The sequence below is a fragment of the Mustela lutreola genome, chromosome 7 (genome assembly GCF_030435805.1).
Source record: "Mustela lutreola isolate mMusLut2 chromosome 7, mMusLut2.pri, whole genome shotgun sequence".
Lineage (NCBI taxonomy): Eukaryota > Metazoa > Chordata > Mammalia > Carnivora > Mustelidae > Mustela > Mustela lutreola.
The window spans coordinates 34,255,642-34,280,686 of NC_081296.1; the positions used below are offsets into that span (position 1 = coordinate 34,255,642).

Below are 25,045 nucleotides of genomic sequence, written 5' to 3' on the forward strand. Positions count from 1 at the left end.
CAAGGAAATGAAGCAGTAGTCGAAAATCTCAAAACAAACAAGAGCCCAGGGCCAGATGGTTTCCCAGGGGATTTCTACCAACTATTTAAACCATTTTAGCAGTTACATTCTGTAACTGTTCGAAAAAATAGAAACGGAACGAAAGCCTCCAAACTCTGAGGCCAGTATTACCCTGATCCCAAAACCAAAGACCCTACCAAAAAGGAGAATTACAAACCCAATATCCCTGATGAACTTGGATGCCAAAATTCTCACCAAGATACTAGTCAACAGGATCCAATAGTACATTAAAAGGATTATTTGCCATGACCAAGTGGGATTTATTCCTGGACTGCAAGGGTGGTTCAACATTCACAAATCAATCAGTGTGATACACCACATTAATAAAAGAAAGACCAAGAACCACATGATCCTCTCAACTGATGCAGAAAAAGCAAATGCAAAACCGATGCTTTTGACAAAGCATAGCATCCTTTCTTGATTAAAACTCTTCACAGTGTAGAGATAGAGGGTACAAACCTCAATATCGTAAAAGACTTGTTAGTCATTTGCAATGGGGAAAAACTGAGAGCTTTCCCCCTAAGGTCAGGAACATGGTAGAGATGCCCACCATTGTTAGAAGATACAGCTAACAATACCATGATCAAATCTTACATGGGGTACCTAAAATGTAAAAATGAGTGGAAGATCTTTTCTAATGTCAATGTCTACAAATAAAACTGAAACCTAGAAAACCACTGGGCCCCAGGGGCACTCTTACAGGTTGAGTTTTGCCCAGGAGAGTGTCAGAACAAAGTGTTCATAAAAGAGAAAGAATCACAGGTGTGAGGCAGTGTATGATGTACCAGCTACCCACCTCAAGCATTCTCCAGGAAGGAAAAAAAGTCCTGGCTCTTAAGCTCAAGTTTATGGAAAAGCAATCAGCAGTCCACAGGCTGCCTTCTCCAGCTCTTCTGTCTGTAGAAGGATGGGGGTCATAGGCTGCCAGGTACTGCTTTCATACTTAGAGCCTCTTTACTGAACAACTTGAAGCCTTTAGGAAAGAAATGCAGACCACGTTAAGGTAGGAGTCTCCTCCCTTTATTACAATATGCTCTGCTGGGTTCAAAGGTGCCCAGGGGGAGACAGAGGAGATGTGAAGCAGCCACAGTTATAGACATTCCATCCTCCCTTCAAACTAAGCAGTTCTGCTCTGCTCTATTTGCTTTATTTTTATGTTGATACCCCATGTAAGATTTTATTTGAAAATAAACTGTTTCAAAGAAAAGTAAGATTTTATTTGGAAATGAACTGTTTCAAAGAAAAGGAAATTAATTGTTTCAAAGGAAAGTTGCTGAACAACTTCCTCATTGAGAAGTATAAATAAAGTTCTCAACATAAGCACGAGAGAGGACATCACGGTATTATTAGCTAGGATTCAACAGGGAGTTACTTAGAGGAAAGCTATCAGCAGGAAGGAGGAGAGAAGGGACAAAAGCACGGAAGATTAAAAAAAAAAAAAAAAAAAAAAAAAGCAAGGAAGATTATGTGTTCTGTTCTGCCATCAGTTCTCATCAAGGAGACACCGGTTTGGGGGTTGACCTCCAGTAAGCCAGGCTGAGGACCTGTACGGGAGCCCCCAATTTGTCCTGAAGTTAACTTTAGCTCATTGTAATTTTAAGATCTCCTCCTATGGGCAGAGTTTTCTGCCATTTTTTGAACAATAAGATGTATGCACAGCATGCTGACATGCTAGGCATGGGCAGCTGAACCAAAATGCCTAAAAGTAACAGAATATGTGTAAATTCCTCAATGTAGGGCACCTGGGTGGCTCAGTGGGTTAAGCCGCTGCCTTCGGCTCAGGTCATGATCTCAGGGTCCTGGGATCGAGTCCCGCATCGGGCTCTCTGCTCGGCAGGGAGCCTGCTTCCTCCTCTCTCTCTCTCTGCCTGCCTCTCTGCCTGCTTGTGATCTCTGTCTGTCAAATAAATAAATAAAATCTTAAAAAAAAAAAAAAAAAAAAAAAAAAAAAAATTCCTCAATGTATATGCAAGCCCCTCCCCCCACTAATACAATGAATAAAATCCTCCTGTACCAACCTACAGGGAGCCAGTGCTTTGGGAGCTACTTGTAACAAGTAATTAAAAAGTTCCCTGCTGTCAACACTTCTTTGGGTTGTGTTTAACATAATGCACCCCAACCAGTCAATCTTTTAAGTTCAGTTACAGTGTTACATCACTCAGTCAACCCTGCACAAGCAACAGAAACTGCCGAGCTTCGCTCCTCTCTCCTCTTGCTCCTCCCATTACTGAGATGGTTCCTATTTGCTTCAGTTACCATTAATTATATAGTGATTCCCAATTTTATATCTTTAGTCCTGACCACTCTCCTGAATTCCAAAACTATTCAACTGTCTAATCAGTGTCCCCATCTCAAATCCAACATATCCAGTCCAGTCTGTCTCCCTTCCCTCAGGAGATGCTATTGTGCAACTATGCTGGCCAGAAACCTGGATGACATGGAGGCCACGCCCCTCATTCTCAAAACCCAACATTTTAATCAGTCACCACATCCCAATGATTCACCTCAAAACTCTGTCCTGAATCCATCTGTGTCTTCACCTCCACCCGCCATCAACTCTTACCTTAACTACTACAACAGCTTCCTGTTTTTCCTACATCTGCTCTCATAATCCTCCAAATTGATGGCCAGATGGCAGCCAGAGGGGTATTACAAAAAGACCTATCTGATTCTGTCACTCTTGTTTAGAATCCTGGCTTCCCACTGCCCTTAAGTATATAAAATCCTTACTGTTTTATGGGCATGACATGGTCCCTCTTTGCCTCGACAGCTTCACCTCACATCACACTCTCCCACTCCTTGCTATCCCCACTTCTCCAGACACACTAGATTTCTTTGTTTCACAAATGAGCATATGAATCCACAGCATTTCAATCCTGAAGGTGCATGACCAGGTCCCTTCTATTTCCTGTCCTTGATCTTAGGCTACATTGCTCTATTTTTGTCAGTAACCTAGAAAAAAGGTAAAGACCACCTATAATACTCCTACCCATCTGAGGGACTCCTCCCTTCTCTAGTTCACTTCTTCTTAGGGCCCTGTGCAAATGTCACTTTTCCAACACCCCACACTAGATTTTTAAGTTCTGTGGTTATATGTTTTCTAGCACCTCTGTGCTTCTACTTGGTATACATTTCCCATCTGTAGTACTTTATTCAAAAACGGTCTGTTCTGCCAAACTGGAAGCTCCAGAAGGCAGGAAATTAATGTATTTCTAGAATCCCATACATACAGTGACTGGCATATGGCATGCATGCCAACAGTTCCTAAATGAACAAACAATGACTTTTTCTGATGCTCTGGTGAGGTGTTTCTGCCCTTCTCAAGAATTAAGTGCTGGCCCATCCATATATATTTTTTTTCAATCCACAGATTTTTTTTTTTTTTTAAAGATTTTATTTATTTGAGACAGAGAGAGAAAGAGAACATGAGTGAGGGGAAAGGGAGAAGCAGATAGTGGGAGCCCCACAAAGGGTGACCCCAGGACCCTGGGATCATGACATGAGCCAAAGGCAGATGCTTAATTGACTGAGCCACCCAGCTGCCCCCACCACCCGAGACAATTTTTAATACAGTCTTTAAGAACACACAGACCTTAGAACAAGCTATGCCTCATTTTTAAAATGTGCCACTTTTGGTAAGTTCAAAAAGAATATAGAACCCGTGTATATGAAATCATATATACTATGATCCTGGGTCACACTATGACATTCCCTATACACAAGGTCTAGAAGAACTAGAATTCTCAAATGAGAAGGTCCCTTTCTTCAGAGGTACCGCCAACTTCATGCGTGAACTGAGCCATTTCATTGCTTACTGTGGATCTTCACAGATCTTCTAATCACTGTGGCCAAAAACTATAAGGCAGAGAAAGACAAACTACAGCCCACGCACCAAATATGCCCCCTCATTGCATTCTTGTAAACTTTAGTTTTACTGGAATCCAGCCGTTTATTTATGTATTGTCTATAGCTGCCTTTGTATTCCAATGACAGAGCTGACAGATGCAAGTAAGACTGTAAGCCTGGCAAAATCTGGCCCTTTACAGAAAAAGTATGCTAACCCCTGTGAGATCCTACCATGAACAAGGTGCTTTTTGATATTACAGAACACAGAAGAGCTGTCCCAAGTATTTGGTGCAGGAATGCAGGCCAGGACTCTGTGGAGAAGGCACATCCCAGGCGTAGCCTCCAACCACTGACTCCCTGACCACCTCAGATTCCTCCATCTTTTTGAGCATGTAAAAGATAATGACCCGGGGTGCCTGGGTGTCTCAGTGGGTTAAGGCCACTGCTGTCGGCTCAGGGCATGATCCCCGGGTCCTGGGATCAAGGCCCACATCAGGCTCTCTGCTTGGCAGGGAGCCTGCTTCCTCCTCTCTCTCTGCCTGCTTCTCTGCCTACTTGTAATCTGTGTCTGTCAAATAAATAAATAAAATCTTTAAAAAAAAAAAAAAAGATAATGACCCAAATTCAGAATACAGGAAATCTGGACGTCCAATAGTATATGAAAGAATAAAGATTATCACCCCAGTTGAAGCAAAGCTTCAATTTCCGGAATACCATCAACATGATAAAAAGGATGCTTTGGAATAAGACAAAATTGTTGACAGCAAAGAGTTCTGGAAAGGATGCCAATAAGAACACTTCACAGTACAGAATAAACACGTGGCTGCTTTTCCCTTCAGTTTTGTGATTCCTATACTTTGCACTATAATGCAAACAAGTTCTCAGAAATCCATTAACTATTCTATCACAAAATGGATGGTTTATTTCACTCAAGATTTTGGCTCTTTCTTGTAAAATGACAAAACTAGGCTTCCAGCTTCAAGCAGTGCTTTGATCAGGACCTTCATCACCATGCCCAAGGTAGTGTGGGACAGAGGAGAGAATATGTGCTCAGGAGGTACCATCCTCACTTCTGAAGAAAAAAGACACAGGTCTGGCAATACGACCTTCAGTAAGAGCACTAAATTAAAAGCCAAACAAGCCTGTCTAATGGAGTCCAATTTTTCCCAATCCTGCTCCTTCTGCCTCAGTGTTCTTGATTTCTGTTCTCTGTACCATCAGCACCCTACTCTCTTAAGTACAAAACTCAAAGTTATCACCGAGTCACCTAGTCTCCCTTCTCTCACATACCTAATCATCTGCTAATTTTCTCCAATCAATTTCCTACTCTTCATGCTCTGGTATTATTTCTTGCCTAGACTCTTGCAGGGGGCTCCTAACTAGTCTCCCTGCCTGTAGTATCTCCCCAATCTGGAGGGTCACATTTGCTACCAGAACATTTCTGCTTAAATGTTGCCATTTACTAAGTACACTCCCTAGCCTGGCCTCACTGTGCCCCATATTTTGTTTACAAAAGTGAAATGTTTACTATCCCCATGTGTGCTCTCATTACCTGGTTCTGTGCCTAGGTTTCTGCTCATTGTTTAGCCCAGTCTGTTACCACTCTTATCTTTCATGTTTCTCATCCTTCAAAACCTTAAATGCTACTTGCCCCACTAAGCCTCCTCACTCTCCTGCCTGCTGGCAATACTTACAGCAATCTATCCAGACCTCTTTTGTAGATAGGCCCACCTAACTTTCTCACTTGGGTTATAATTACATATCTATGTGCCACACCCTTCCTGGAATACCACTGAGATAGAATCTGCATCCAATTAATTTTTCTAACCTTATGCACCTTTCAATAAGCTGAGTGAAATTAACATATAGTTCTCCATCATGAACCCAATGAACATACCCATCCTCTTGTCAGCATCAAACTGTATCTCTTCTTCCTTCCTAGTTCTAAATTTGCTGCTGGAATATTTCCCAAAATCTGTAATAGCAGTCTTGGATACTCTTTGCAGCCAGCCTACCAGGATATATGTAAATGGCTTCCTCAAACCAACAACTCTAACCTCAACTCGCTCTTGAGTTTCAGACCCACAAATTTCTAACCACCAATCTAAGAGAGATCTGGTTTGCTGAGCACTGTTAACTTGACCCAGCCTTCCAAAAAGTCTCATTATAATATGGCAAAGTCTCTCTGGTTTGGCTATATAGTCACATTTCCACCTAAAATTCTTTCTGCCTTTGTAGTTAATGGTAGGTCAGTTTAAAAGGCACAATCTGAAGTTTTCCTTAGAGAATGTGTGGCATCCTTGATTTCGAGTCACTTTAACAACACAGGTTAACTCTGTTCTTCTGTTTATGTATCATGCAGTAGTTGAAGAGCCTTTGCTCTCTCCTCTTGTTAAGAGTTTATTTTCTTCACCGACAACATCCTGTGACAATTTCTAACTGGCAAAGCCACCATGGGGATTAGAAATAGCATGGAACTCAGGACCCAGCTTATGATGTCTCAGTATTAATTATCATTGTCCCCATCAGCCAAGACATGTGCATGTTCCTCTGAGATGATGCTTCTGAATGGGATGGTAAGAATACCCGAGACCTTTGCTGCCCTTTCACTGAATGTCCTTTTCCTGACCCCTGCCCAGTCTATTCTTCCACATACCACAAGGCCACACTGCAGATGGATCACTGTAACCCACTACGAAGCCTTCCTAAGGTACAGAGGCCAACGTTAGCCTACCATCTACAGAGCAAGGTATTTTGCTAAGTGCTTTACATAAGTCATTTCATCTAATCCTTACAACTAATTTAGAATTAGCTAATTCCACTTTATAGATGGGAAACAGAGCCTGAGGAAAGTTAAGAAACTTGTCTTAAACTAGAAAGTTCGAAAGTAGCAGAACTAGGGTAGCTACAAGACTAGAGTTCTTACCAGCTAGAGTACCCTACCTCACCCCAGACAAGTGGCTGAAACTTCCCATGCTTTACCTATACCTGTACCTGACAACTCTCTTCCACGTTACTGAGGCCTGCTGCTGCCAGCTGCTCATCTTTGCAGCCAATGACTCCTCCTCCTGCGTTTTTCCTCCCATCCCCACTAACCACTTTAAGTCTTTCTTTTGCACTGTAAAGGACAGTTATATAAGTCAGTCTCAGTGTGTCGACTCCCTTTTTTTCTTATCAGTACACCAATCACAAATTTTCTCTTCGCTGCTACATAATTTTTTACTCCTGCAGGATTCAGTGCCATTTCAAATAATGGAGACTTATCTCTACAGGCTGGCTGACTGATGTATAAAAAGGTCACCACTGAATATTTTTTATGCCTTATCCCATCACTATACCTTATCCCGTCTTTCTAATTTCTAATTTGATCTAATTTCTAATATCTTTTATGTTAACTCTATCTTTTAAAAATATTTTAACAATAAATGCTTTTTATTACTGTAAAACAATGGTTTGAAAAACTTTTCAGAAAACAAAAGTACGGCAAATGATTAAATATTCAAAGAGAAAGAAGTGCTTCAAAATTCAGAATTAAATACAAACACATTTATTATCAAAAGAGTATTTTTGAAAAATTTTTCATCTCTGGTTCTTTCATGCTTTAACATAAGTATAATAATTTTAAAAGGAAATTAAAAATTCTTTTTAAAACTAAAAAGTAAAAAAAAAATTGTTCAGCCCATCAAAAATAGGTAAATAAATAAATAAGCAAATCAATTTTACCAAGAGTGTACTGCAGTAGCCTTTGCTTATCACTAGTGTGAATTATCCACATCTCTAGTACCCTGTATACTTAATTTAGACTCTCTCAAAGGAACAAACAATAAAAAATTTGGGCAATTAACGGTAAATTACAGTGACTTACCTACTTCAGTGAGTTGATGTCTTTCTAGTGTTAAATTCTTTGGGTCCTTAATAAAATGAAAGGGTTGTATTTTAATTCCTTCAATTTGAGGGAATAATAGGGCAAAACCAGACTCTCCAATTTCTATTTCCTGAGGTCGATTGTTAGCTGATCCCATTGGAGTCACTAGGGAAAAGTTAAACAGTTTCATGAACATATTTATTTATTTATTTATAAAAAGATTTTATTTATTTATTTGACAGAGAGACAGGCAGTGAGGCAGGCAGAGAGAAAGAGGGGAAGCAGGCTCCCTACTAAGCAGGGAGCCCGATGCGGGGCTTGATTCCAGGACCCTGAGATCATGTTCTGAGCCAAAGGCAGACACTTAACCAACTAAGCCACCCAGGCACCCCTCAAGAAAAGATTTAATAAAAAGTGAAGTTTCACTTGGTAACACTTCATTTGATATGTATCTAGCCTCATCTAGAAAACTACAGTGTGGGTAACCAAGATAATCAACAAGTTAAAAGTTGAATATAAGTTTCTCAGCCTTCAAATTTTAGGGATAATGTCATAATGTCTGCAATCTACTTTCAAATGGTTCAGAAAGAAATGTTTTTACAAACAGAAAAAAAGCAACTGTTGCAAAGTTTTTTTAAACTGGTGAATCTAGAAAAGGAAAATGGATGTTTACTATTCTATCATTCTTCAATTTTGAAGATTTGTTGAAGTTTTTCTAAATAAGAAGTTGGGAGGTAAAAAAATACATCAGGGCAATTCTACTTTTAAAAAGTTATCCTAAAAATACTGATAACACACATACATACACACACACATACATATACACGCAGATACATATGCACACATACACACAAAGTACTTTTATCACAGAATTTTTTAAAAAGGGAGAAATGGACAGGCTGATTCTAAAATATATGTGGACATGCAAAGAACCTAGATAGCCAAAACAATTTTTAAAAAGAACAACAAAACCTATACTAATCAATTTTTAAAAAAGAATATCAGGACCTACAGTAATACAGCATTGGCTTAATGATAGACAAATATATCAATGTAACAGAATTAAATCCACAAACAGACCTAAAACATGCAGTCAATTATTTTTGACAAAGGTGCCAAGGCAATTAGAGAAAAAAAAATCTTCAACAAAGGTTGATGAAATAATTGGATGAACATATGAAAAACATCAACAACAACAAAAAACCTTGAGCCCTACCTTATGCCATATACAAAGATTAATTCAAGTTAAGTCACAGAACTAAATATAAGAGCTAAAGCTACACAGCTTATAGAGAAAGACATAAAAGAATATCTTTGTCACTCTGAAATAGGCAAAGATTTCTTGGAGAAGACATAAAACACCAGAAAAGAAAAAACATAAATAAACTGGATTTCACCAAAATAAATGTTCACTGGTCATGAAAGACACTGTTGAGAGAATGAAAGTGAGCAACAGACTGGGAGAAAATATTTATAACACCTATACTCGTAAATTAGAATTAGAATATATAAACAACTCAAAAATAAAAACAACCCAATTAAAAAAAAATTCACTGAAAGACTTGGATACGTCACAGAAACAGACATAAAAATACCCCAAAACATCTGAAAAGGTGCTCAACATAATTAAAATCTTTGGAGGAATTCAAATTAAAACTACCAAAAGAAGCCTCCTCATACCCACTACAATGGCTACAATGAAAAGACTCATCTGAAGACACTAAGTGTTTGAGAAGATATGCAGCCGTGAGCTTCTGAAACCCTCATTCATCCCTGGTGAGTATAAAATGGAACAACTCTGGAAAACAGTTTGGCAGTTTCTTATAAAATCCAGCAATTCCACCTCTTCCAAGTAGAACAAAACCAGGTCCACAAGAAGACTTACATAAGAATGTTCAAAACATGGGGTCCCTGTGTGGCTCAGTCTGTTAACCAGTTGACTCTTGATTTCAGGGTCCTGGGACAAGCCCCATGGGCTCCCTGTTTAGCGGGGAGTCTGCTTGTCCCTCTGTCCCTCCCCCTGGCTCATGCTCACACTCTCTCTCAAATAAAATCTTAAAAAAAAAAAAAAAAAAAATGTTCACAACAGCATCATTTGTGATAGCCAGGAATGTGAAACAATCCAAATCTCCATCAAAGAGTGGAAAAATAGTCTATTGATGTAACAGAATAATACTTAATAAATTCTTAAAAGAATTACTGATACACAGAGTAACATAATCCCAAAAATATGTTGTTAAAAATATTTATTCCGACTAAAAAAGCCAAGACATAAAAAGAGTATATACTGTATGGTTCCATTTATATGACATTCAATAAAATGCAAACTAATCTATGGTCGCAGAAATCAGAACTGGGATTTCCTTTGCAGGCAGAGATCAACAGGAAAAGGACATGAACGAAATTCCTGAGGTAATGGAAATATTCTCTATTTTGACTGGGGTGTAGTATAGAGTATTCATTTGTCAAAACTCATTAAATTGTGCACGTCACTGGAGGTAAAGTTCACCTCAAAAGGATGATGACCTCCGCACATATAAGAATGAACACTTTTTCTCAGACCTTAAGTGTTTTGAACCTAAAGAAGGAAGATGTGCCAGCAGCCAATAGCTGTTTTAGAAACAATCACTAAACTGTGGCCTAAGAAAAAGGAATCCAACCATCTTGGTCGAAGCGTTGTTGGGAAATGCATAGAACTGGCTCAAAGAAAGCACCTGGCTTCAGGGGAACCAAAACCAGTAAGTGTGTCCAAGAAAACACCAGCGGCAACGGGAATGGCATCTAACCCTGACACCAAGATCATAAGGAAACTTGGAACAGTCAAAGTTAGAACTCTTTCAAGGTAAGGAATGGCATCTAACCCTGACACCAAGATCATAAGGAAACTTGGAACAGTCAAAGTTAGAACTCTTTCAAGGTAAGGTAAGCACAAAAGGAAGGCTTAAGGTAGACCTCCCAAGTCTACCCTCCCTCTCCAACCCCCAGCTGAAATGTGATTATGCTTTGAAAAAGCAAAAGTGGGTGAGGTGGAGAGGCCTAAGAAAATGGTGAAGCTACTTTTCTATATAAGCATTTGCTAACAACTAGTAATGGCAAAACCTAGATCACTCGTTTAAGGAAAATTCAAAAACTAAAAAAAACATGGTTACTGTTACCATTTTTTTAATCCAGTGAGAAACAAAATGTGTAGTGATAGGCAGATGTAATAGTATGGGGGGGCTGATAAAGGGAAAGATTAAATAGTCCCTATCAACATGTATTTACCCTTATTCATTTGTAAACACTTGAAATCCTTTGTACTTCACCATATAAGAGACTCAAATTCAGATCAAAAGTGTCTCAGTGAAGATTAAAAATGCCAAGTATAGAGTACCACTGAGTGGAACAAAGAAAATCCTAATAGCTAACATTTACACATTGATTTCTGCACATCTCTACTCTACTTTTCATGTGTTAATTCATCTTCATAACTTTCCAAAGATGGATTATCAATCATCTCCATTTCATGTATGGGGACACTGAAGTCCTCTGAAGTTAGGTAAGTCACCCAAAGTCATACAGAGAGATACTAAGTACAGATGGGATTCTAATCCTGGCACCTGAACCACTGTACCATGACTGCCTCAACAGAGTATCTCTCCCCCATGAGCTATAGAAAAGAATCAACAATAATAAAAACTAGTACAAATTCACCAGCAGCATACTTGGGAAGAAGTATAATTTCACACTATAGATTTCAAACCATGGTCTCCAAGAAGAGAAACAGAAGTTTCCTAGGAAGGTCTACTGTAGCTCCTGATTCCAGCTACTTTATGGCATTTTGGATGGCCAAAAATAAAAATGTGCTTTTAAGCTACAAGTAATTCACCAATCTACAGTGCTTCACATTAATGCAAGGCAGGAAATCATCAAATTGGTATTTTCTCTCACCTACAATTCCTGGGGTCACAATCCCAAGGACTTGGCACTGTTTTGGGAATAGCTTCTCAAGGGCAAACGCTGCTTCCATAGTAGTTCTTTTCCTTGCTGTAATAATATAGTAGCAAAATTATTAAATGTTATTAATTTTAGGTCAAATCTGATTGTATGGGGGAAAAAAGCAAACACTGAACAAAATTTAAATTATTTATACCAGAATGCTTTATAAGAAAGTCAATGTGGCACCTGGGTAGCTCAGTCAGTTACACATCCGACTCCTGATATCAGTTCGGGTCTGGATCTCAGGGTCGTGAGTTCAAGCCCCATGTGGAGCATACTTAAGAAAAAAAAAAAAGCTTAAAAACTTTGATGAAAACAAATACTTTCCCATTTGGGGCCTGTTTTTTAGTTTAAATTCTAAATGTGACCCTTAGCACCACTAAATTGCCTTTCTTCCTTGGTTTATATACTGTTTTTGTCCTCCTGTTATTAAATTTAGCAACAGCAGCAAAATTTTAACTTGTTGTTGTGCTCTTTTTAGCTGATTTTAGAGAGCATGACTTTTTCACTGCATAAACAAGTCACCTGGATTCAAATTAGACAGTGATAACCCAGGTCTAGCTCTGGGCCTCAGTGTGCCCAGCCTGGCACACTTGGTCTACTTCTTCTCTTAGCAGCGTCAAAAAGAAGGCACAGTATAATTTTGGTGTCCCTAAATGGGTCCCTATCACACAATAAAAGGCTTCAAAAGCCAAAATATACATCCTGTTTTAATAATAAAAAGTGCCTGGAGGATTAAAGTATTTCAAAATGAGAAACATATCTTTCTTTGAATCAGAAAAGGTCCCTCAAGTTTCAAAAACAATATATTCATGCATGCTATAGGGAGAAGGACCAGAGCCTCAGAAAGTCAGTAACTCTCAGGACTAGGACAATATTTAACTCCAGAGGTGCATAAGGAACAAACAAATCCCCAAACCTTTTCTTTTAATATTTACCTCTCTTGTGGCCACGACACTCTTCCAGACTAATGAAAGTTTCTGAATCAGCCATGTAAAGAACTGTCTGTGGTAAGATGTGAACATTCTGCTAAGAAAAACAAAAACAAAAACGGAATTAGATCACACAAATACATGAGTGCTCTCACGGTCCCTTAAAGTTTAGCCCTGGTCCAAACTCTTGTTAGCATACCCCCGCCTTAGCTCAATATTAGCATTCTGAGTCCAACAACTTCCCATTCATTTTTCATTCATGCTTCTACCTTTTCAGGTCATTCATTTGAGCATCTATTTTTTTCTTCTTCAAGTCCAACTCATTCCAGCCTCATTCATTTTCATAGCTTAAACTCTTAGACAAAAACATTAAATGCCAGCAAAAGGTGCAAAAACATTAAATGTCAGCAAAACGCGCTACTTGCTTTATTTGAATAGGCATCACAATCACAGAAAAACCTCTGCAACAAAGGGAAGGCATACAAACTGTACCATTCCACTTTTCGCTGCCTACCAAATGAAACAGCCCAGGCCTTCATTTCACCTTACCATCTAGTTCCCTCCAGGGACCTTTTTTGCTTACTATAACCCAGACACACACTACTGTATAGATTCTCCTACAGCTCTCCCTGTTTCGTACTTAAGATTATTTCCCCCAAGAGACCACTTAAAATGCCACCTCCCCTACAAAACCTTTTCTTAGGCTCCTTCAGTACCCTGAACCTCATATGTGACATACTTTACATCTGTCATTTGTACTTGTACCTTACCTACACTTATGAGCTGGGCTTATTCAGACTCCTGTTTTCACTAAATGTCACATTACAGACAAGTGGCAAAGTGGCTGAATTAAACAAAAGGATGAACATATTTTTTCTTCCTAAGCTGGTTATTTTCAAAGATTTTTACTGTCAAAATGGAATGAAGTACTCACATAAAGCAAAGCCTCAATGTGATTAAATGGGGAAAAAAAGTTAATCCACTGTAATTTGGAGGAATGCCAAGATGTTTCAGAGCAGATTCCATACAGACAAACTCAAAAAAGATACTAAAACAGAATGATAACCCTGTGGTGGCTCCACGCCTGATATCTATAGATCTAGTTCCCATGGCTCACACAGAATTTTTGAAGAATATAATTTGGTTACCAATTATTTAAAATTCCACATAATATTTACAGAAAATGTGGACTTCCAGATTCTTTTGAAAAACTATAGACATTTTAACACTTTGACTGCATTTCTCTTGATGGGGGCTAAATGCAGGCAAGCACTCCCTGGTATGCCACGGCTTTACTGCTCTGTATGATGTTACCCTAAACCAACTTAGTTATCTGCCTAACCTTGGAGTCATTTGAGTTTGTGATATCTGGTATAAGGAGTAACAGGATAGGAAGTCTAATCCTGAGGTTTTATGATTCTGTCTTTTCCAGTACCCAATGAAAAGCAATTACCCAGTCTTCCTAATTCTCATCAGAAGTGCTGACAATGACAATCCTCAAAAGAAAATGTTCTTAAAGCACAATGTGAGACAACTATAACCTCATTCCACCATTCAAATGGCAAGACATTTTATAAAATTTTTAGTGGACTTTAAAACCTTCCTAATAAAAAACTAACTTTCTTTATGGCTATAATAGTATCATGTCCACTAGGTAATTTGGCAAACACAAAAAAACCAGTATGATTTGGATAAGGTTTCCATGTTTCACACTAGCTTTTACTATAATGAATAAACTTCTTTAAGGGCATTACCATATGAATTTTAATAATAACACTGATAACAGATAATTATTTCACTTACTGAAAATAATATCTCTGGTACTGCAGGTAATATATTAGATGCATCGCCTTTCTATTATTTAAACCTTAGAACAACTCTTTAAGGGTATGAGAAAAATTCTTACTGTCTTTTCATTTTATGGAGATAGAACATGAAGCTCAGAGGGATTAGGTAACTTTTTCAGAGACTGGCAGCTAATATGCACTAAAGATGAGTTCATATCTAAATCTGTCTGGCTAGGGGTGCCTGGGTGGCTCAGTGGGTTAAAGCCTCTGCCTTCTGCCCTGGGATCAAGCCCCACATCGGGCTCTGCGCTCAGCAGGGAACCTGTTTCCCCCTCTCTTTCTCTGCCTGCCTCTCTGCCCACTTGTGATCTCTGTCAAATAAATAAAAATAAAATCTTTAAAAAAAAGAAATCTGGCTAGAACAGCCATTATAGTGTATAAACTTTTTTTAAAATTTTATTTATTTATTTATTTGACAGAGATCATAAGTAGGCAGAGAGGCAGGCAGAGAAAGAGGGGGAAGCAGGCTCCCCGCTGAGCAGAGAGCCGGAATCCCAGGACCCTAAGATCATGACCCAAGCTGAAGACAGAGGCTTTAACCCACTGAGCCACCCAGGCACCCCTATTGTATAAACTTTTAAAACTATATAAAAATAATACTTGCTATGGTAAAAATTTAAAACATTAAAATAAAAAAGTCATACAATTCTACCCTGAGAGGAAACTTTTGCTAACATTTTAGCTTCTTTTCTATTCTTTGTTTTCAATAACTGAGATGATATTAAATATAATTTCATAATCTGCCTTCTTCACTTATGACATGAACATCTGTCACTAATATAACTTGCACTTCATCATTAAGTGACTTTATTTCTAAACACTAGGTTATTTTCAATTTCCCTTATAATAAATGATGCTGCAAAGAACAGCTTTATAGAAGTCCATCTGCATTTTGAATTTCTCCAAATGACAACTTCTAGAACAAGACTGGGTAGGATTTGGGCCAAAATGCAAAGGAAGTTTTCTGTGAGACTACCTCTGGATACTGCCTACTCTGGGTCTGAATCCTAGAGCCCAAAAAGAAAAAGGAGAAAATCCACACAAGGAAGGTAGAAGCAGAAGACTGGTCACTTATGGGGCATTTGTCTAATATCTAAACATATTAAGAATGATGAGAGCCAGGTTTCTCACTGTATAAATACAACCTAAGAGAAAACTGGAAAGAATCCTGTGTTGCACTGGAATTGGATGTACTTATACAAACTCATGAATTTCCATATATATAAGAATATAGTTATAAAGGTGTATGTATATAATGGTGTGTACACACACACACACACACACTCCTTGGCTCTGTTCCACTGGGCTCTGGAGCAGCAAACCCTTCAACAGTAGCAAATTGTCCAGATCTTGGCTTTTAAATACCGTGAAATACCTTTCTCCACTAAAAGGAAGCAGAGCTTTTTAAAGAAATGGCTGATTCCAGGATTAAAGCAGACAAAAGATAAAATGAACTAAGAATATCTTGCACCAGAAAGCAAGGAGGTGCCCAAAAGTGATGGGCTCATCTCTAAAAGACCCTGAAACTAGCTGACAGGGCTCCTGATAGCCAAACTGGGGACAATTCGGATACCAAAATAAAGACTGATAGTTAGAGATTATATTCCATTGAATAAAATAATAGACTTAAGAATCTATACAGAAATAAATGAAAAGAATTGAAACAGGATAATTATGTAATTTCCAAGTACCTCCTCACAAAATACTTACTAATTATAGTGGAAAAGAGTGATTTTACAGGAGTGACATCTGGCACACAGCACCTTAATCAAATTATCAAAGGTACTAACACTAACACCAGTTAATGGGACAGAAATTAAAATTATATGCTACCTGATAGGATGAAACTAGAAGAGCACAGCATCACTTCTGTGATATTCCTGCCAAAAATACATAATCTGAACCCAAGAAACATGTTCTACAAAATAACCAGCCTGTAATTTACATACTTGTCAAAGTTGGGAAAGCCAAGGAAAACTTGAGAAACTGTTCCACAGGAAAAATTAAAGAAATGACAGGGGCACCTGCACTCAGCGTGAAGTTTGCTTGTCCCTCACTCCTGGACTGCTTTCTCAAATAAATAAATAAAATCTTTAAAAAAACCCCCAAAAACCTTAAATGACAAAAACAACAAAAGATTCTAATCCGAATTATTTTGTTATGAGGAACATTACTGGGACAACTGGCAACGTCTGAAAGGATTCTGAGGAATGGATGGCAGAAATATATCAATAAGAATTTCCTGACTCTGATGATTGCATTGTGAAGATGTAGAATATTCTTGTTTGTATGTAACGCATACTCAAGTATAAGGAAGTGAAAGAACATCAGACTGATTGTTTACTCTAGAACAGCTCTGTCCCACTGGCAAATGAGATACCACAGCCACACAGTCACCTGTGCTCAAGAAAGCTGCTCCTCTGATTCCACAGTTCAAGTTATTACCTCCCCAGGCTTTGCCCATCTTTTGAAATTGGGGTACCAGAGATACAATATCAAAGAGTACAGGACCAGCGGCTGAAATATTTAGGTTTAAGCATTGGTTCTTGGCTTTTTAATGTGACGCTAAGCAAAAAGAAACCCAGCATGCCTTCCCTGCCCAAAGTGACAATAATATCTGCTTCAAAGGAAGAAGGTAAAGAGAAGGTCCTCCACAGCGTTATTATAGTAGTAAAAATCTGTATACACAAAATGCCTAAGAACTGAAGAACGGTCAAACAAATCATGGCACATCCTTATGTGTTTATAAAATCTTTTCATGTCACGAGAAAATGTTCCGTAATTCAGAAAGAATAGGGTCACACACAAAATAGAGATTGAAAAGAAAAAGACTGAGTTCGCAAAGCCTGACCCAACAACCCCGCAAGGAACTGTGCACGATACGGCTTACTTGCCTCAATCTCCTCCGCTACCACGCGGACCAAGCAATGCTCCCCCAAGTGGCCAGCATCCGCCAACCCCGCGGAGATCCAAGTCACACTCCGATGCGTCCGCAACACTCGACGAACACACTCCCTCCATAAGCGGCACACGCTGGGGGCACAAACGCACAAAGTTTGTGAAGGGACGTTCATTTCCTTCTCCAGCCGCTCACGGAAACTCCCGTTAGCCCAGCAGGAGAGAGACTCTTGCGGGATCAAAAATCCCAGAGCGGGTGGTGTTGGGGACGTAGATTCGGAGGGACAACCTGGGCCGGAGAAAACCTTAGGGCGCACCTCGTCCCTGCAGGAAGAGTCCCCGAGACAGGCACAGGGGTACGGCAGGCGTACCTCGCGGGTGGGGGCATCACTTCGGGGGAAGAAAAGGGAGCCGTGGGACAACCGTGGGTCCCGATGCTGTCTGCCCGCCCAGCCAGCCAGGGCAAGCCCGAAGCATGTCCCGAACTAAGCTTCCCGCCTCCTCTCTCCTCACCCGGCCACCCGCAGCAACGCCTTGGCGGGCAGGAAGGTGAGGACACGCTCCACCACCTCCGCTAGGTTACCCAACACAAAGGTACTCTGTGGGTCCGCGGAGGAGCCTTGGCGATCACCACCACCATGATCACCACAGCCACCCACCACCTCCATTCCTCACCAACCCGCCGAGCAAACACTACGGCAACTCGGAAGGAACCGTGAGGCCAGCTCGAGACCTCCCAGCCAGCACGCACTGAGCAGGCGCGCGCGCTCCACTTCCGGCCGGTTGGGGGAGACCGAGAGGTGAGCTCCACCCACGTGACTCCAGGCCCCGCAGTTTCCTGCGTCGGTCTTGGGGAGGGCGGGCTGGCGCTCTGACGTGGTGGGTTCGCATCTGTTGATCCTCCCGGTACTTTCCATGCTTCCCGCGGGCATAGATGATCCTCCCGGTACTTTCCACGCTTCCTGCGGGCACAGATCCTCCTTCCGTGCTCTCATTGTATTTGCAGCGCTGTATTCCTTGTCGGCAGAGAGCTTTCTCTGATTCTTGAGTTGTAGGAGGAGACTGGGTACTATTTGTCCGTCTGTACAGTACAAATGTCTGTTAATAACGTGAGCCCAATCTTTGAACGGGGAGTATCTGCTTTAAGAATAACTGGCTGTGTGTGGAGATGACCACCTATATTCAACATCTAGTGAATGTCGCCCTCACGCCTTGTGTGAGACGACACAAATACCACCTACCACTGCTGTGAAAACTTGCACCAAACTACACTAGTTCCTCATAGTACCATCAGAGTCACAAGTCACATGTTGCTTAAATTCCAACATGAGTAAAATCACATGGTCCTTGTCTTTCTGACTTATTTAGCTTTATGGCCTCTAGGTCCAACCATATTGTTGCAAATGGCAAAAAGTTTCTTGTTTTCTGACTGAATAATATTCTATTGTATATAAATACCGTTTCTTTATCCATTCCTCTATCAATGGACTCTTGGGTTGCTTCCCTATCCTGGCTATTGTGAATAAACACTGCAATAAACAAGGGCACGTATCTTTTCAAATTAGTGTTTTCATTTTCTTTGTATAAAGAATGTATAATACCCAGTAGTGGAATTACTAGATCAGATGGTAATTCTATTTTTAATTTTTTGAGGAATGTCTATACTGTTTTCCACAGTGGTTGTACCAATTTACATTCCCACCAACAGTGCATAATTGTTCCATTTTCTGCAACACACTTGTCATTTCTTGTGCTCGTAATTAGAGCCATTCTGACAGGAATAAAGTAATTATCTCACTGCGGTTTTATTTTGCATTTCCCTGATGGTTAACATTGAGCATCTTTTGTCTGTTGGGTTTTGGCACATTCTCAACTCCAGGCCTACTGAATCAGAATCTGGGGTCAGGGCCCAACAGTCTGAGTTTAACTTTTAACAGTCTGTGACTTGTGCTTTCTTGTGATTCTGATACAAGCTCAGGTTGAGAACCAGATAGAAGGAATGTAAGCACAGCATACACTGCTGTATCCCTATTTAACATCCATTTCTCCTGCTGCTTCCTTACTAACAAAGCCCAGATTTGATCTCCATCTTTTTCTTTTTTAAAGACTTTCATTTATTTGACAGAGAAAGAGAGTGAGAGCGAGCAAGCAAGGGGAGCAGCAGGCAGAGGGAGAGTGAGAAGCAGGCTCCCCGTTGAGCAAGAAGCCCGATGTGGCACTAGATCCCAGGAGGCAGGGATCATCACCTAGGCTGAAAGCTGTCTCTTAACTGACTGAACCACCCAGGTGCCCAGATCCCCACCTCTTGAAGGTAAACACTTAATTGATCTAAACTAGTGGATCTCAAACATTGTGGCCTCAAGACTCTTACATTAAACAAGACAACCCCAAAGAGCTTGTTTATGTGGGTTATGTCCATTAATATTTGCCATATTAAAAATCAAAACATTTTATATAATTCACATAAAATAGTAAATCCAGATTAACAAAGATTGACAAAATAAATTTTTCGTGAAAAAATAACTATGCCCCCAAAGAAGGCATACAAAATGGCTAAAAGACATGAAAAAATGTTCCTCATCATTAGCCATCGGGGAGATTAAAATCAAAACCACAATGAGATACCACCTTCCACCATTTAGAATGGCCAAAATTAAGAAGACAAGAAACAAGTGTTGGAGAGGATGTGGCGAAAAGGGAACCCTCTTACACTGTTGGTGGGAATCAAGTTGGTGCAGCCGCTTTGGAAAACAGTGTGGAGATTCCTTAAGAAATTAAAAACAGAGCTACCCTAGTACCCTGCAATTGCACTTCTGGGTATTTACCCCAAAGATACAGATATAGTGAAAAGAAGGGCCATCTGTACTCCAATGTTCATAGCAGCAATGGCCGCAATCACCAAACTGTGGAAAGAGCCAAGATGCCCTTCAACAGACAAATGGATAAAGAAGATAAGGTCCACATATACAACGGAATATTATGCCTCCATCAGAAAGGATGAATACCCAATTTTTGTATCAGCATGGACGGGAATGCAGGAGATTATGCTCAGTGAAATAAGTCAAGCAAAGAGTCAATTAATATATGGTTTAACTTACTTGTGGAGCATAAGGAATAACATGGAGGACATTAGAAGGAACGGAAGAGTGAATTAGGGGAAATCAGAGGGGGAGATGAACCATGAGAGACTGGACTCTGAGAAACAAACTGAGGGTTTTGGAGGAGAGGTGGGTGGAGGGTTAGGTGAGCCTGGTGGTGGGTACTGTGGGGGGTACATATTGCATGGAGCACTGGGTGTCGTACACAAACAATGAATCTTGGAACACTGGAAAAATAAAATAAAATTTAAAAGAAATTAACTATGCCCCCCTTCACCCAATAGTGAAGAGTTGTGGCATCACTTTACATTTTGCAAACCTCTAATTTCTGGCTTAACAGAAGACAGGTGGATCTGCTTCGGAATTCCATTTGTTGTACCATCACACTGTGTGGCCTCTGGAAAAGTCCACTGTACACTTGTAAGAAAATGAGAGTGAAAATAGCAAATAATGCTTTAGCAAAATAATTTTTACCTTAAAAACCTCCCCCCGGCACTAGGGGTCTCCTGAGCTCCCCAAACATACACTGAGAACCACTTGTCCAAACTAATCATGATTTATTCTTTTCATCAGCCATTAGTTTAGGGGTGGACACAAGCCCCAGTTCTAGCCAAGGAAAAGTGAAGAACAATATGCTTGGGCAGGCAAGGGAGGCTTCTAAAAGACAAGACCATTATCTACCTCTGGACAGAGTAACACAGTTACAACATCCAGACATAACATTAAATACAAAGATGAAGCCAGCATGGAAAAATCTCAAAGTAGCATAGCAGAGGCCAGATGTATCAGGCCTGGAGTTTTCTGACTTCAGGACTTCTTGTGAGATAACTTGATACTTTCGAGTAAGGCCAAGGGAATACTAAGGAAGGGGCAGACTATAATAACTGAGGAGAATAGGGACAACTATGGAGAAAGCAGCACTTGGATTTATATTAAGGAATGAGAGTGGGAGAGGGAAAAGGTTGAGGAAAACCTGAGTATACCAAGTCTTTGCACACCATTTCCAGGTTCTCTAGCTTTCTCTTGTTAAATCAATCTGCCTCTGTTCCTCTCAACCCTCTCCTCACCCCATCCCACCATATATAAATCCTATTTTTAAAAAATTCACTCTTGGCTTCAGGTGTTTGTATTTCTATTATCTCTTATGAGGGAAAAGTAACAAAGTTATTTTTTAAATGGTTCTTTATTCATAAACTTGATGCAAGTTTACAAAATTTACTGTACATTGCCAAATAAATCTGCAATGAAAAATAAAACCCCCAAAAAACAAAGCATGCCAAATGTGCAGCTGTCAATCTGTTAACCATCAGGATATTAAAGAATTCAATAATGTATTCAAGATTTAGCCTTAGGTTTAAGGAGCTTTAATGCTTTAAAGAATTCTGCCTGGTCACTTATTATCTCAGCAACTGGCAATCAGAACTTTATACAAATGTAACCAAGTAAACAAAAATTCCGGAAAATTTTTCTACTGTTCTCTTAACCAAAATAGAACAAAAAGAAATTAAACACACACAATAATGCAGAAGTGCCAAGTTTCTCTGATGTGGTTTACAAAGTTAAAAATTGAAACTTAGAGCAAATGCATAGGAAACACTTTTGAATTTTCTAACTTGTTTGTGCAGAAAATGTGCTTCTGGATTTCATTTTAAAAGTGCTTAATAACTAGAATTTACTTTTAAATCAAACTTGGGTATACAAAAAAAATCTATCATCAACCAAACAGGATTGATTCAGGGAAGGCAATAAAATGGAGGTACACTGATTTGAGTCAGGTTTTATAAAAGAATGAACACATGTAGAGTTCCTATTAGTCTTTCAATGCAAAAGCCATGGTTATGACAATAGCAAAAATTTAAGAGTCTCCAAATTAGATAACTTTCTGTACGTCCCTGGGCAGCTTTTGCCCAAGGATTCTTTGTGCCAATCACTTTACAAGTTTATTAGTTTAAAAATGATTGCAACATCCCGTTAATAAAATGGAAACATAAAATAAAATGATTTAGTATTTTAAATAACTTCAAGCTCTCTACTGCAGTTCTTCATAAGAAATACTGAACAAGAAGGAGATTCAGCCCAGCAAGACTCTGATGCCCCAGTGGAAATTATTACTTAATTTACACAGCCTTGCTTTGCTTTGCCTAAAGAGTACAAGTCAATTAAGAGCATATCTTCAGGAAATAATTCATCTCTTCACCTAGCCATAAAAATGTTTAACAATTTAATGACTAGGCTTCCTGTCATTATTTTGGCAGTATCAAAAAATGGTTTTAACTTGAAAAAGCTACTGTGATTTAGAAGACCTTAAATTTTCTAAACCAATATTAAACATCAATTAAACTTTTATTGACTCTATATGGAACAGTGTATTGCAAGTCCTCATAACATATGAGCTCAATATGGGAGAGTTACCATATGGTCACAACTTCTGTAACCTGATGCTGACTTGTCTGCTTAACAGATTTTTCAAGAAAAGGAGATCATGAGTGGCCAGTATGTGTATTTATCACAAAAAATACAGCAAAGGCCCCACTGCTCAGTCCAAGATACCTAAAATGATCAAAATGAAAAGGCCATAACTCATACAGGATATCAATTGACAGATTATCCACTAAAATTATCTATTAGCTAATGTCTTCAGTACTGCTGTTAAAGGGGCACTCAAAGCTTGTGTCTGCATGTTGGAAAGATTTTCTTTAAAGCAACATTGGTCCAAACATACGGCAGTCAACATATTTAGCCATCTTCCTTTGGAGGGGTGTACCAGCCTGAAACACAATGGGAAAAAAAGTTAAAATACCTTAAATCAACTAGGAGAAATGACATTTCATTTAAGGTTATAGCTACTTTCTACTTTCTCTACTCATATTTTTCTTGTTTAAACCTGTTGTAAAAATTAAACTTACACTTGAGTTGGTAATACAGCATTTCAATATGTGCACAATATAAAAAAGTTATTTTCTATGAATAATCTGTATTTGAGTTTTCAACATAAAATTTCTATAGTAATCGAATTTCTAGCTAGAGATGATAGCATGGAACAATAGTCTACAAGCTAGGTTTTATCCTCTATTTCAATTGTGTAAAAATAAACCTCACTAAAAATAACTATCCCTCAAACCAAATGCTGGCATTTTAAAGTAAGAAGAATCTTGATTGTTAGTAATGCAATGATACCATTTCAGCAGTGAGGAAATCATCTCAGCAAGTGCAGTGACTATGCCTAGGATCAGAGCTAGCAGCATAAACCAACCTAGAACCCATTTCCTGATTCTGAATTTACTGTTCTTTGCCCAAAGCTAAGCTTATACACACCCACGCTTTCTAAAATACATTTCCATAAACATTTTTGAATGCTGACCACAATGTTTGCTTCAACAAAAAATAAATAAAAGAGAAGAAAAAATGCCCAGACAACAAAAATCTAAGCTTTCTATAGAAAGGCTAATTAAATGAAGTACTGCTTAGCAATGAAACGGCCATTGGAACAGTATGAATATACCAAGAAATGTGGAGCATCCACATGGTTACGAAGTACTATACAAGTACCTGTGGATCTACTAATTTAGTGTGCTGTGAATTATTATTATGAAAACCCAGTCTTGCCCTCAGGTTTTATCATTTCCTTCTTCAGAGGCCTGAACTGTTTCAAGTACTATTCTTTCAGAAATAGTCACTGAAAAAGTAGAGTTTGCTTTGTAATTAAAATAAAAGTGAGTAGAAAGCATAGATATTAAGTCACAAGCTACCACATTTCTAGTAAAGAACACTTTACTGTAAATACTCTCCTTAAAGAAAACTAGTTCTTATTTATTTACTCTGCACAAAAAAGCATCAGTTTTACTACCATGGCTATAATCAATATCTTGTTGTCAGCACTTAGTTACAAAGCACCATGCAAATGCACTATTCTTTTTCCTCACAAGTTTGGCAAGACCGATATGTTTTTTTAGAGATGAGGAAACAGAGGCTGAGAGGTAATGGGACTTGCTCAGAGATGCAGAGCTAATGAGTAACACAAATGGCACTTGAAAAATCAGTCTTTTTTTTTTTTTTTTTTTTTTTAAAGATTTTATTTATTTATTTGACAGAGAGAAATCACAAGTAGATGGAGAGGCAGGCAGAGAGAGAGAGAGGGAAGCAGGCTCCCTGCTGAGCAGAGAGCCCGATGCGGGACTCGATCCCAGGACCCTGAGATCATGACCTGAGCCGAAGGCAGCGGCTTAACCCACTGAGCCACCCAGGCGCCCGAAAAATCAGTCTTCTAATTCCAAATCCACCTCACTGTTTGAGACAATAACTCAAAACATGCATTGTGAATACAAGCAAAATTTAAAGCAGAATAAAGTTTATGACAGCTATTTTAAGTTTTTAAAACTTAAAACTCAAATACTCTTAAGTGTATGTATACATACTGAAATTACGACTATTTTTACCATGAGAGACTATGGACTCTGAAAAACAGTCTGAAGGTTTTGAAGGGGCGGGGGGTGGGAGGTTGGGGTACCAGGTGGTGGGTAA

General features: G+C 39.2%; 2 protein-coding genes across 10 annotated transcripts in view; both read right to left on the reverse strand.

The window, feature by feature from the left end:
* Positions 1-18,436, reverse strand: part of FBXO22 (F-box protein 22) — a 31,262-nt gene extending 12,826 nt beyond the window's left edge. Inside the window, exons 1-5 of one of the 6 annotated variants that reach the window (XM_059180270.1) lie at positions 18,102-18,436; positions 17,423-17,561; positions 12,688-12,775; positions 11,702-11,797; positions 7,772-7,936 (exon numbers count right to left, since the gene is read on the reverse strand). In XM_059180270.1, coding sequence (XP_059036253.1) covers positions 7,772-7,936; positions 11,702-11,797; positions 12,688-12,775; positions 17,423-17,561; positions 18,102-18,421 — 808 coding nt within the window. In that variant the 5' untranslated portion in view covers positions 18,422-18,436. The other 5 variants (XM_059180269.1, XM_059180271.1, XM_059180273.1 and 2 more) reach the window with 5 other exon arrangements.
* A 3,252-nt stretch (positions 18,437-21,688) lies between these two features.
* Positions 21,689-25,045, reverse strand: part of UBE2Q2 (ubiquitin conjugating enzyme E2 Q2) — a 73,973-nt gene continuing 70,616 nt past the window's right edge. For all 4 annotated transcript variants that reach the window (XM_059180277.1, XM_059180276.1, XM_059180278.1 and 1 more), the window contains one exon: positions 21,689-23,292. In XM_059180277.1, coding sequence (XP_059036260.1) covers positions 23,261-23,292 — 32 coding nt within the window. In that variant the 3' untranslated portion in view covers positions 21,689-23,260. The remainder of the gene's footprint in view (positions 23,293-25,045) is intronic.